The 12,768-nt window shown below is 48.8% G+C and overlaps 1 protein-coding gene across 3 annotated transcripts; it reads left to right on the top strand.

Annotated features, from left to right (window-relative positions):
• Positions 1–2,323: 2,323 nt before the first annotated feature.
• On the top strand, positions 2,324–11,626 carry Flywch2 (FLYWCH family member 2). Of its 3 annotated transcripts, XR_001782129.2 has the most exons (4): positions 2,404–2,539; positions 8,484–8,912; positions 10,600–10,728; positions 11,441–11,626. XR_001782129.2 is itself a non-coding variant. In NM_001357140.1 (3 exons), the coding sequence occupies exons 2-3, from the start codon at positions 8,591–8,593 to the stop codon at positions 11,536–11,538; spliced, it is 420 nt and encodes a 139-aa protein (NP_001344069.1). In that variant the 5' UTR covers positions 2,324–2,363; positions 8,484–8,590; the 3' UTR covers positions 11,539–11,624. The 3 variants fall into 3 exon arrangements, 2 of the variants coding, with proteins under 2 accessions (NP_001344069.1, NP_084074.1); NM_001357140.1 differs by lacking the exons at positions 2,404–2,539; positions 10,600–10,728 and adding an exon at positions 2,324–2,363 and having other exon boundaries at positions 11,441–11,624; NM_029798.4 differs by lacking the exon at positions 10,600–10,728 and having other exon boundaries at positions 2,459–2,539; positions 11,441–11,624.
• The last annotated feature ends 1,142 nt before the right edge of the window (positions 11,627–12,768 follow it).

Below are 12,768 nucleotides of genomic sequence, written 5' to 3'. Positions count from 1 at the left end.
CCCAGCTCTCAGGAGGCAGAGGCAGGTGGATTTCTGAGTTCGAGGACAGCCAGAGCTATACAGAGAAACCCTGTCGCGAATCCCCCTCCCCCTAAGTCTAAACTCTCAAAGCCTGCCCCAATATTGGAAAAAGTATTTCATACTTTCTAACTCTTCCCCAAACCAAACAGCACCGGCAACCGGGAACCAAGTGTTCAAATGCAGGAGCTTGTGGAGAACATTCTTGTTTTGTTTTGTTTTGTTTTGTTTTGTTTTGTTTTGTTTTGTTTTGTTTTGTTTTGTTTTTCGAAACAGAGTTTCTCTGTGTAGCCCTGGCTGTCCTGGAACTCACTTTGTAGACCAGGCTGGCCTTGAACTCGGAAATCTGCCTGCCTCTGCCTCCTAAGTGCTGGGATTAAAGGCATGCGCCAACATGCCCGGCATGGAGGGCATTTCTTACTGAACCCACTACAATATATGATAAGCCCAGGTTTATTTTCCAAGTAAACATTTTGGGAAAATCCCCTATTTGTTATCTTAGACCTATACATAAGTGGGCAAACATATGATCAAAATCAGTTGCATTATGGGCAAGGACATGCGCAGTGAGCAAAAGCTACCACCAATCAAAATAGAGGAGCACTCAAAGTAAGAGTTCTGGTAACTACCGAAGCCCATAAGAGAAAGCTCGGCTAACAAGGGCCTGCAGTCAGAGTTTACAGTGCATCTGACCCATCCTTTGCTTTGAATAAGATTTCCTCCATACTTTTATGAATCTGTGTCTGTATGTCAATTCTCTGAAAAAGAACCAAAAACCTGGAAACATCTGACCAGACCCTAGCCAGTGGTAAGAACCGGGATGCTGAGGCAGGAGGGCTGTTATGAGTTCAAGAGCTACATAGTGGGATACTATTGAAAAAATAAATAAAATGTACCTAAGTATATTTTCCTCTAATAGCTTCCTAAGTAGTCAAAACTGGCTTTGAACTCTTAGTCCTGGTATCTCTGGAAGTACAGTCATGTGCCACTATGTGTGTTTAAGTTAAATAATTTTTTAAAAATACAAGATCTTTATTGGTTCCATGTTTTGAAAATAGCCTCCACAATATTTATTTAGTATTTATTTATATTTGTGTTTGGATGTTTTGCTTGGATGGACAGAGACCAGAAGAGGGCGTCTAATCCCCTGGAACTGGAGTTATGCTCCAGGAGATCTGCATCATTGCGAGCGGCCATATAGGTGCAGGAAGAACAGCCAGTGCTCTCAACCAATGATCCATCTCTCCACGTGTGGTCATGGGTTTGTGTGTGGAGATCAGAAGACAACTTTGTGAAGTGATTTCTCTCCTTCTACCTTTATGTGGGTCCTAGGGATTAAATTTGGGTAGGCCTGGCTTGGTAGCAAGTGCTGTAAACTAAGGCTTCTGGTTGAACCAGCTATCTAAAGGGGAGCCACCTCATTGGACCCCTTGTTTTGTTCTTTTGAGACAGAGGCTTAACATCAGTGATTTATACGTGAAGATTATATATAATATACAATTATATTATACCATATATAATAATATATCTTATTAGAACATAATAATTTTAGAAACAACCAAGACTATGATTGATTGCAAATGACGTAATTCATGAAGACCTTTGCGTTACTAGAGAATGCCCAGGAAATGACGTTGACTCGAGAGAAAGGATGGGGCCATGGAGGAAAAGGAGCCAGGAAGAAGGGTGGGACCCAAGGACCTGCGGAGCCAGGGCCATGTGGGAGTAAAGGGGGAGAGCCTTTCTGCAGATGGGTGAGGGCCAGCAATCCCAGAATGATAGGATGCACGAGCACGCAAAATACAGAAAGCAGCGCCCTGAGCCATTCCGGTTTCCATCTCCACAGTAGAAGGTTGCGGGGATAAAGTCACTGAATTGTGCCAGGGCTATTTCAGCAGTCAGTGACTACAACAATGGGCGACGGCTGAACAAATGATAAATACTGGACCAATGGGCGAGGGCTGGGCTAATGACAAAGGATGCTGCGCAGTTAGGAATGTTAGCTTCAATGAAGAACACATTTCCCTTCCCTCGGAGGGACAGACAAAAACCTTTAAATAAGCATTCCAGTTTATGCTTTATTTAGTATTTATTTATATTTGTGTTTGGATGTTTTGCTTGGATGGACAGAGACCAGAAGAGGGCGTCTAATCCCCTGGAACTGGAGTTATGCTCCAGGAGGGAGTCAGAGTCAAATACGGGGGAAGTAAGTGGAAAGACGTCAGTAGACCATACCGGGGATCCTAAACCCAGGTAGCCCAATTCCTACTGGCTCCGCCCCCTTCCCGGGTAATGGACCCGCCCCTCACGCCTATTCATCGAGCGTTCAACTTGTCGCTGCGAAGGTAATATCCGGATAGACGGAATTCGACAAAGGAATGGGGGCCCCCTCATCCTGCGCATGCTCGCCCCGTGACCCTAGCTTGAGGTGACGGCGGGAGCCAAGGCGGGGGCCCAAAGCACTGAGGCTGAGGGACCCGCCACGGCTCCGTCGTCCGAGAGGCAGGGCCTGCTGCCGTCGGTGAGGACGGGCCCCCAGCGGGCGGGAGGGTCCTGGCTCCAGAAGCGACTCCTAGCCTAGAGGTCTGGGGATGCGGGACCGGTGTTCGGAAGGGTCCCTGGCTCTGGCCCCCCACCCCCAGATTCTGGCCGCTTTCTTGTCGGCCATCCGCGAGGCTCTTCCTTTCTCCATGCTTCCCTTTCATAAACCCACACTACCCCTGGACACCCCCAATCTGGGACACACAACCCCCAACGCGTCCCTACCCCAGCCCACTCTACCTGGTACATGTCCATCCTTCTGCAGTTTTGTTGCGTATGACCTGGGGGTGGGGGTGGGGTCCTTGTCCCAGTGGCAGAATTTGAGGGCTGGGACCCAGCTAGGGAGATGCTCAGGGGACTGAAACATTGGTTCGAGGGAAGCAGGGAGCTGGGGCAAGGGTGGTGGAAGATACCATTCTGAGTCATGGTGACTGGGGAAGGGAGGTACTCTTATGTGGGACCTCCACATTGGGGGACCTTTGCTGTGTTCTGCATATAATACAGTTCTTGACCTTTTGGGAGGGTGACTGCCATTTTCTTATGTCTCCCTGTGGGATGCCTCCCGCATACCCCAGTGTCATACCGTTCCTTGGAAAGTCCAATTACAGTTCTCCAGGACTGTGCAGGACAGTGACTATGGCAGCAGCAGGTGTTAGTAACGTGAGTTCAAAGACCTTACCCTTCTTCATCTGATGCTAGCATCTCCTATTACACAGATCAAACCAGCCCAAAAAGGGTAAGGGCATGTTTCATTCTCATCTTTGTGAAGGTAATTCTGTCCATCACCCCAAGATAACAACTGAAGTTCCAAGCCTGCAGAGCTTCCTCAGTAAGAGTTTGGACTTTTAACTGTTCTATGGCCATCAAAACAACAATCACCACCCATCTAGTGACACATTATTAAAATGACACATTATTGTCGTATATTTTAGAGGCTAGAAGTCAGATGTGGGTGTTATACAGCAGGCTGAATACAGCAGGGCTGTATTCATTCCTGAGGCTTTAGGAGAAAAACATTTTTTGTTTGTTTGTTTGTTTGTTTTTTTGAGACAGGGTTTCTCTGTGTAGCCCTGGCTGTCCTGGAATTCACTCTGTAGACCAGGCTGGCCTCAAACTCAGAAATCTACCTGCCTCTGCCTCCCAAGTGCTGGGATTAAAGGCATGCACCACCACTGCCCGGACAAGGAGAGAAACATTTAATTTGCCTCTTGCAGCTTCTAGAAACCTACCTCATTTGGCTGGCATGCCCTTGCTCGGTCTTCAAAGCCCCTCCTCAAATAATTAACCCTGCCTCTAACCTTATCTTTCCTGTTCTTTACATCCCATTTCCACATTTTTTCTTTTTCCTTTCCTTTTTTTTGGGGGTGTGGGGGGTTTGAGACAGGGTTTCTCTGTGTAGCCCTGGCTATCTTGGAACTCACTTTGTAGACCAGGCTGGCCTCAAACTCAGAAATCTGCCTGCCTCTGCCTCCCGAGTGCTGGGATTAAAGGCGTGCGCCACCACCCCCGGCTTTTTTTTTTTTTTTTAATAAATTGTTTTGTGTGTCTGTGTGCCACATGTATGTGGTACCTGTGAAGGTCAGACAGGGCATTGTGTCCTCTGAGGTGGACAGGTGGTTGTGTGAGCTACCTAATGTGGGTGCTGGAAACCGAACTCATGTTTTCTGGAAGAGAGGGAAGCAGCTGAACACTGAGCTATCTATCCAGCCCTGTTTCTTTTGTTTGATTTTTTTTTTTTTTTGAATGAGTGTGTGCATGTGCCCTGTGGCAATCAGAAGACCACTTGTGGGAATTGGCTCTTTCCTACGATACGGATCCTGGAATTAGCTCTTTCCTACGATACGGATCCTGGAATTAGCTCTTTCCTACGATACGGATCCTGGGATTGAACTCAGGTCTTGAGGCTTGGTAGAAAGCATCATTACCTGCTAGGCCATTTCCATAACCCTTGTTTTAGAGTTAGAGATAGGTTCTTTTTTTTTTTTTTTTTTTTGAGACAGGGTTTCTCTGTATAGCACTGGCTGTCCTGGCACTCACTGGAGATAGGTTCCTAATGAGTAGGTCTGACTTGAATCCCCAGCCCTCCTACTTCTGGGATTATAGGTGCAGCACCTGCCGCTCACAGACATGAAGAAGTGTGAATGACTCCTGCTTATTGTATGCTCTTGGGTCTTGAGTTATTTTTGCTTTTCTGGGCATCCTTCGTCATGACCAAGGTCACGAGAGCTGCTTCAGTTTGTAAGGCTGGGAGTGAATGTGGGCAATCTCTCAACTGGGCTACACAGCTCTTCACTTTTTTTTTGCTGTGTATGTGTGTGTGTGTGTGTGTGTGTGTGTGTGTGTGTGTGTGTGTGTGTGATGCAGAGGCCAGAGGAGGAAGCAAATATGTGTCTCCCCCACTCCCCCTTCCCCCTATTCTCTTGAGACAGACTGACTCACTTGAACCAGTAGCTCACCATTTTGGCTAAGCAGATTGGTCAGCCAGCAAGCTCCAGGGATCTGAATGTCTCTACTTCCCAGTGCTAGGTTTCAGACATGTGCAGCCAGGCCTGGCTTTTACATAGGTGGTGGGAACTTGGACTCATGTTCTTAGGCCTCTGCAACACATCTTACTTACAGAGCTGTTTGATCCACAGACAGAATGAGTGATGGGATTTTGGGTGTGAGCCACCAAACCTGGCTATGTATGTATGTACGTACGTATGTATATATTTATTTATTTATAGACAGAGTCTCATGTAGCCTAGACTGGTCTTGAACTCCTGATCCTCCTGCCTCAGCCTCATAGTGAGAAGTCTGGTTTTCGACCCTTTTTCTCCAAGTAGTAGACTAATTAAAAAAAAATTGCCAGGCGTGGTGGCACATGCCTTTAATCCCAGCACTTGGGAGGCAGAGGCAGGCGGATTTCTGAGTTCGAGGCCAGCTTGGTCTACAGAGTGAGTTCCAGGACAGCCAGGGCTACACAGAGAAACCCTGTCTCGAAAAACCAAAACAAACAAACAAATTACCTTGTTGAGTAAATGAATCTTATCTTTTAAAATGTAAAATATATGGCTACTGCTAAAAGTGAGTTCATGGAGCTTGCGCTTTGAGAAGGAGTCTGGATTGGTGGCGCAGCAGGGTAAAGCACTTGCTGCTCCTACAGAAGTCCCATGTTGGATTCCCAGCACCCGTGCTGGTAGCTCACAACTGCCTGGAACTTCAGCTCCAAGGGATCTGACACCCTCTTCTAGCCTCAGAGGGTGCCTGTCTAAGAGGCATTCACTCACACACACACATAATATATATACAAATAATGGAGATAAGTCTTTCAAAAACAATCCAGGGTGATAGTGAAAGGTGAGACCTCTCATTCTGACCATCATCCCAAATTCGTCCCAGACCACAGGTAGCGTTTGTAGTCTTTTCTTTTTGTTTTGTTTTGTTTTTTTTTAGACAGGGTTTTTGGACCTAAGGTCCATCCCAGGAAGGAGGAAGGAGTATACTCCTTGGAATTCTGTTCGCTAGAATTCTTTTTTTTTTTTTTTAAGATTTATATATTTACGCTGGGTGGTGGTGGCGCACGCCTTTAGTCCCAGCACTTGAGAGGGAGAGGCAGGCGGATTTCTGAGCTGGAAGCCAGCCTGGAACAGAGTGAGTTCCAGGACAGCCAGGGCTAGACAGAGAAACCCTGTCTCGAAAAACCAAACCAAACAAACAAACAAAAAGATTTATTTATTTTATATGTGAGTACACTGTCACTGTCTTCAGAGACAGCAGAAGAGGGCATGGGATCCCATTACAGATGGTTGTGAGCCACCATGTGATTGCTGGGATTTGAACTCAGGACCTCTGGAAGAGCACTCAGTGCTCTTAACCGCTGAGCCATCTCACCAGCCCCAATTGAATTCTTTTGGCCCAGCCTGGTCTCTTTTAACCCATCCCAGCCTTGAACTCTGTAGGTGGCCAAGGGTGACCTTGAACTCCTAAACCTCTGCCTCTACTTCTGTTGAGATCATAGGTACCTGCTACCATTGGTGTTGGGACTCAAATCCATGGCTTTGTGCATGCTAGACAGGCACTCTCCAATGATATCCCCAGCCCTGGAGTCCATGAGGAAGACTTGGGCCTTCTCCAATGCTTGTTCAGTTATTTGTATCATATCGGGCTTGTGAATATCCATTTTATTCTTAGGGTTGTAATCCTGACTACTTAATTAAGGTAGGACCCCACTCTGGAGCAGTTTTCTTCATAGCTGACTTTTCTTATTGGAATTGGCTTTTGGCCAGTGAGCCTGGTTCCAGTCCTGATTCTCACCAGCTGTGTGGTACTGGGCCACTACATTAAGTGCCCAAGGTCACCTCCCTGAGGGCAGGCAGATCGGGATGATGGTAATTCATTCCTTCCTCTCTTTCTTTCTTTCTTTCTCTCTTTCTTTCTTTCTTTCTTTCTTTCTTTCTTTCTTTCTTTCTTTCTTTCTTTCTTTTCTTTTCTTTCTTTCTTTCTTTCTTTCTTTCTTTCTTTCTTTCTTTCTTTTTCTTTCTCTCTTTAAGCTTTACTTATTTTATATATGTGAGTACACTGTAGCTGTCTTCAGACACACCAGAAGAGGGCATTGGATCCCATTTCAGATGGTTGTGGGAATTGAACTCAGGACCTCTGGAAGAGCAGTCAGTGCTCTTAACTGCTGAGCCGGATGATAGTAATTCTTGGGAGGGAGGCCACTGGGTTCCAGTAATGAAGGTCAAGATTGAATTCAGATCTCATTCCTGGCTCAGGTTGCTTTGTGGTGGACTTGGGCATGGTGCCTGACCATTTCCTCATACGGCTTCATCCAAGGGGTTTCTAGGCCGCTCTGTTGTGTGTGTGCATGTGTGGTGTAGTGTGTGTATACATGTGCAGTGCAGTGCATCTTTGTGCTCTCAGGTGTGCTCTCCAGGGCATGTGAGTATCCTCCTCTACCTCCACTTGATCTTCTCTCCCTGAACCTAGAGCTCACTGTTTTGGGTAGACTGTCAGGGAAACTATCCCTTGGGGTCTACCTGACTCTGTTCCCCTCCCCCAAGTACTCCGGCTCCAGGGGCTGTCACACTGAGCTTTCTATGTGAATGCTGGGTATCCAAACTTGGGTCCTTATGTTTCACATCAAAACATTGCTTACTGAGCTATTAACACACACACACACACACACACACACACACACACACACACACACACACACACACACACACACCATTCTCTGGGCTCCGTATATAGATCAGCTTGGCCTGGAACTCAGACATCTGCTTGCCTCTTTTTCCTAAATGCTGGAATTGAAGCATTTGCCACTGTACCTGCTCCTGAATTTTAATATGCTCAGTTTTATTCTAGTGATTTGTATTAATATTTTTGTCTGTTTTCATTTTTGGTTTTTCGAGACAGGGTTTCTCTGTATAGCCCTGGCTATCCTGGAACTCACTCTGTAGACCAGGCTGGCCTTGAACTCAGAAATCCACCTGCCTTTGCCTCCTGAGTGCTGGGATCAAAGGCGTGCGCCACCACCACCCTGCGATTTGTATTAATCTTATTTACTTGTTGCTTAACATTTTTTTTTTGAAGTTCTGGAGATGTAACAGAACCTTGTCACATGCTACACTCGGGCACTACCACAGAGCCGCCCCAAGCCCAGCTTGGGTATTTTATTTTTCTGACATTTAGTGGCGTGCAAGAGACCCTTTTCTTTTTGAGTAATGGACTAATGGGTAAATTACCTTGTGAATGAGTATATCTTACATGTTTTTAGATGTAACATATGTTGCCATGGGGGCAGGGAAGTGAGTTCATGAACATACAAGAGAGTAAACTGGTAAAGAATAAATCACTCATTCCACCCCTCCCCCTAAGCTGCACCCCAGATCCATTTGCTAGCACCCCATCCTCTACTGACTGCTTTGCCTCCCCCTCAGGACAGAGCCTCTGGACTCCCAGGTTCCTGGCCAGGGAGGAGGAGGAAAAGGTGAGACCTATCTGCCAGGGCTGGGCGTGGCCTGAGGGCCAGGCTGTTGGTCCTGGGATGCCTCAGCCCAAACCCAGTGAGCAGGAGGGTGAGAGCATGAAGGCCAGCCAGGAACCAGCTCCCCAGCCTGGCACAGATGTGGTCCCAGCAGCCCCCAGGAAGCCCAGAAAGTTCTCCAAACTGGTTCTGCTGACAGCCTCCAAAGACAGCGCCAAAGTGGCTGGGGCCAAGCGCAAAGGAGTGCACTGCATCATGTCCCTGGGGGTGCCAGGCCCAGCCACCTTGGCTAAGGCCCTCCTCAAGACTCATCCTGAGGCTCAGCGGGCCATTGAAGCGACTCCCCTGGAGCCCGAGCAGAAGCGCAGCAAGCAGAACCTGGGTGAGGCTCTTGTAGCTTGCGCTGCCCCCTCAAAGATACCCGGGTCCCTTCCAGCGCTGCCACAGGCACCTGGCTCCGGGCCTGAGTCCCTGCTGCTCTCTTTGCTTTCATGATCCCTGCTCCTCTACGTCTCTGAGCACAGGTGGGAAGTGGAAGGCACAGCGAACAAGTGTGGGCTGGGTATTCCTTGGCGAGCCTGGGGCTAGGCTTGCCAAGTATCCTAGAGATCATAGAATCCCCTTTGCATGGAGTGCTTGCCTTGCTCCATCACAGGAGTGTCAGAGGTTGAGGAGGGCCTGTTGCCCTGCACTGCATGATGGAGGCTGTTGACCACTCTCAAGGTCTTGGCTACATGTGGGTGTTCCCTAAGGCCCGAGCTCCACCACCCACATGTTCCACAAGCATTTCATAGCCAGTAACAAAAAGTGCCTGCATTTCTCCAGTCAGTTTACTCATGTTTGTAGACTTGCATCTGTGTGCTCACAAGGCACGGGGACTCGGGGACTCACGGCCAACAGGAGCTGTAGGGACCCCTCCTCCACCCTCTCTCCCGCTCCAGCCTCACCTACACTAAAGCCTCCACAAAGGACAGAACAGAGCTCCAGAGAACTGTCAGGAGGCAGCAAAGGAGTAATCTTCAAAGTTGCAGGTCAAGAGGACGTGGGGTTTACTGGGAAAACTCAGCACCCTCTCCCCTTGCTTTACAGTGGCTTGATGCGGGGAGGGGACGGGCAGCCTGGCCACGCCACCGTGACTGTGGCACTTCCTCTGTTGTGACTGGGTGGTGAAAACAAACTGTCCCTTTCTCTACACCCAGCTCAGGCAGCCCCATGCCCGTCCCTGTGGTCTCCTCAGGTCTCCCTGGGAGGAGTGAGGTGGCAAGCAGCAGATGGATTGGCTGGGGACAAGCACCAGAGGCTGGCAGGCATCCTCTGAGAGTTCAAGGGAGTGGGGGAAAAACAGCAAGTGGCCAAGCTTGGAGTACTCAGTCGGGACATTTGTGGGTGGGGCTGAGGTGATGGCCACAGGACATACTTATACACAGAAGTGCCAGCACACATAGTCCCCAAAGTCACTAGAGCTAGAAGGAGAGTCCTAGGCCCACAGCACCTGGAGGCCCAGGGAGGGCACAAGACACCTCCCTGGGTGAAGCTGGAGGTTCCCTAACCTGTGTGTCCTTGTGTGCGTGTGTGTGCGCGCGGGCACATGTTGTATCCATTCCTGTGAGTGTTCTCTGTGTGGTTGTTGTCCATGTGAACATTTCTGTCATTATCTCTCTTGTCCATTCATATTACTTTTACCTTTAAGGGTGGCTGGGGGTCAATCTTTAGCAGTTTCCCTTTGCCCCTAGGCTTGGGGCAGCAGATACTGTAACTTGAATACACCTTTAGGGTTACTCAGTGTCAGGTAAATGAACTGATCTCTTCCCAACAGAAGCAGCACCTGTCAGACCCTGAGAATCTGGGGATGAGAAAAGCTGTAGTCCTGGGCTTCCATGTTCTGCCTTTACGCAGGAGGCCCCTGGGGATCAGCCATGCACCCAACCAGCACGGGGAAGGAGGGGAAGCCCTGTGCTACCTACCATCAGTCAGATGGGCTTCAAGGAATCCTGCAGCAGTGGGAGAAACTTAATGGGACGGCCTGAGGTCATAGAGTTACATGGTCACACTGCCCATCCCCACATTAGGGGCTAAACTCTCAGGCAAGCCAAGATGGAGTGCCCATTGCTACAAGCCTGGAGTTCTTTGGGGACCATAAGGACCCTCAGCCTCCTACCCACAACATAAGCAGTATGGAGGAGTCCAGAAAGACCTTGGTAAGCTAACTCTTTGTGAGTGCTTCCACTAGTCAATCCTCTCTGGGTGCGTTCCTGTCCGCCCACCTGGTTCTCAGCAGCACAGGGGTAGAGGAAGGGGGCTTGAAGCCCCATAGGAGGCTGATCTTAGTGTCACCAACCTGAGACCACCTGCACAGGAGATGGACTCTGGCTGGGAAACCCATCTTCTCACAAGAGACATCATGTGGGGCCCTTCCAACCATGGAAGACCTTGTCTTGCTTCTTGTGTAACTTCAGGCTCCGCAGTGCGGTGGCTTCTATGAGAACTGGAACAAAACTCACTTGTCCAGATGACACGCAAAGGAGGGATGGCACCCCTTCAGGGCTGTGCAGGGCAGGTGTTCTTGATCAGTGGACAGCCTGCTGTCCTGTTGCTATGAGCAAGCAGGCCTCCCCGTCTCTGCCCCAACCCTGGCCATGGTAGTGGCTATTCAGTCATTTCCTGCTCAGCTGTTTCCTAGAAATGACAAAAAAGGTTTGTGACCCTGAACTTGTGACTTTTTGGGAATAGTGTCCTCATTGTGGCAGTTTTCTAAGTCAGTTAACAAACACTTCTGGCCCTTTACTGACCCCTAAGAAGCTAGGGTGAGAGTGGCCCTCAGCTTACAGAAGAAGAGTGGGAGCCCAGGGCTAGCCTTTGCCAGCCTTCCTTTGTTCTGTTACCAAGCTGACATATCTTTCTTTCTTCCAGATTCAGATGGTCCAGAAGACAATGGAGGGTCAGGGGTGTCTTCTTCAAGTTCAGAGGAGACCACTGTGCTCCCTGAGGCCCCCAGCACTTCCCCATAACCTTGGCAACTGCTGTTGCATAAGCTACTTTTATAAGTAAGAAACAAAGAGAGAAAATAAAAGAAGCTGTGTGCTATTTCCCACCATGGGTAGTTTTTGTTGTTGTTGTTTTTGTTTTTGTTTTTTTCCAGATAGGATTGAGAAATCCCTCTGTAGACCATGTAGGCCTCGAACTCAGATCTGCCTGCCTCTGCCTTCCAAGTTCAAGGACCACCACTGCTTGGCTGAGGTAGGTGTAAAACAGAACTTTCTGACTTCCCGTCCTATCCCAAACTTGCCTGGCCTGAGCCATTAGACCTGGTGCAGTCTCTCTTGAGGCCTCCAACTCCTAGCCTCATGGTTGGGCTCCCTTGGCCTAGAAAATGGACTCTTGGCATAACTCCAAGTGGTTCCCTAGTCTTTGTGCTGCTGGAAGCCTGAAATGGGGCACCAAGAACTCCTCCTCTGGACCCAGGACAACCCAATCTCCTGTCTGACTCTTCCCTGTACAAGGGGCCTCAGATTCCCTCCATCCTAATGCACCACGGTTACCATGCGCTACTGCCCTTCCTGACTTAAGGCTGCCCTCTAGAAGGCCCTCGTGTTGGCGGCTCCCAGGCACAGCGCCCCCGCCTCCTCCCGACCGAGGAAGGACGAGCTGCACCTGACTTGTCAAGGATCTACACAGACTCCTCACAAGAGTGCAAGGTAACCCAAGAGATCTCACACACACACACACACACACACACACACACGGCCTGGAGAGAAAGGGAAGCAGAGATGCCTTCCAATCCCCAAGTTGGGAACTCTCAGAGATTCAAAGGCCAAGGCTTTGGCCTCCAGCTCTTTCACTTACAGTCCTTACTCTTTGAAAACCACTCTGGGTATGAGAGACATCATCTTTTTCAATGAAGGCTATAGAGGCCCTGTGATCCAAACATGTCTTCAGAACTGCCTGCCTCAGAAACTCTTCTCTCCTGCCATTCTGCTGTATTGCTTTTACAAGGGCTGTGGGGTTGTTTTTTATTTTAAATATCCTCTATTAATCTTGCCTGTCTGTCTGTCTGTATAGTATGTGCGTGCAGCACCTTTGGAGGTGAGAGGGTGTTCAGGTTCCCGGAAAGCACAGTCACAGGAGATTATGAGCCACATGTGGTTGCTGGGAATTGAACCTGGGTCCTTTGGAAGAGCAGCAGTGCTCTTAACCAGGAGTGGCTGGTTACTCCACCCCCATGAGGGCTTATTGTTTGT

The sequence above is a fragment of the Mus musculus genome, chromosome 17 (assembly GCF_000001635.26).
Source record: "Mus musculus strain C57BL/6J chromosome 17, GRCm38.p6 C57BL/6J".
In the NCBI taxonomy this organism is placed as follows: Eukaryota; Metazoa; Chordata; class Mammalia; order Rodentia; family Muridae; genus Mus; species Mus musculus.
The sequence above is the reverse complement of the archived record's forward strand: the minus strand, read 5'-3'. Positions and strand labels throughout refer to the sequence as shown.

What these genes read in the sequence shown, in the direction of transcription:
- Flywch2 (NM_001357140.1), top strand. Translation starts at nt 8,591, where the DNA reads ATGCCTCAGCCCAAACCCAGTGAGCAGGAGGGTGAGAGCATGAAGGCC. An exon ending in GCGCAGCAAGCAGAACCTGG is followed by an intron (nt 8,913 to 11,440) that starts GTGAGGCTCTTG and finishes TCTTTCTTCCAG; the next exon opens with ATTCAGATGGTCCAGAAGAC.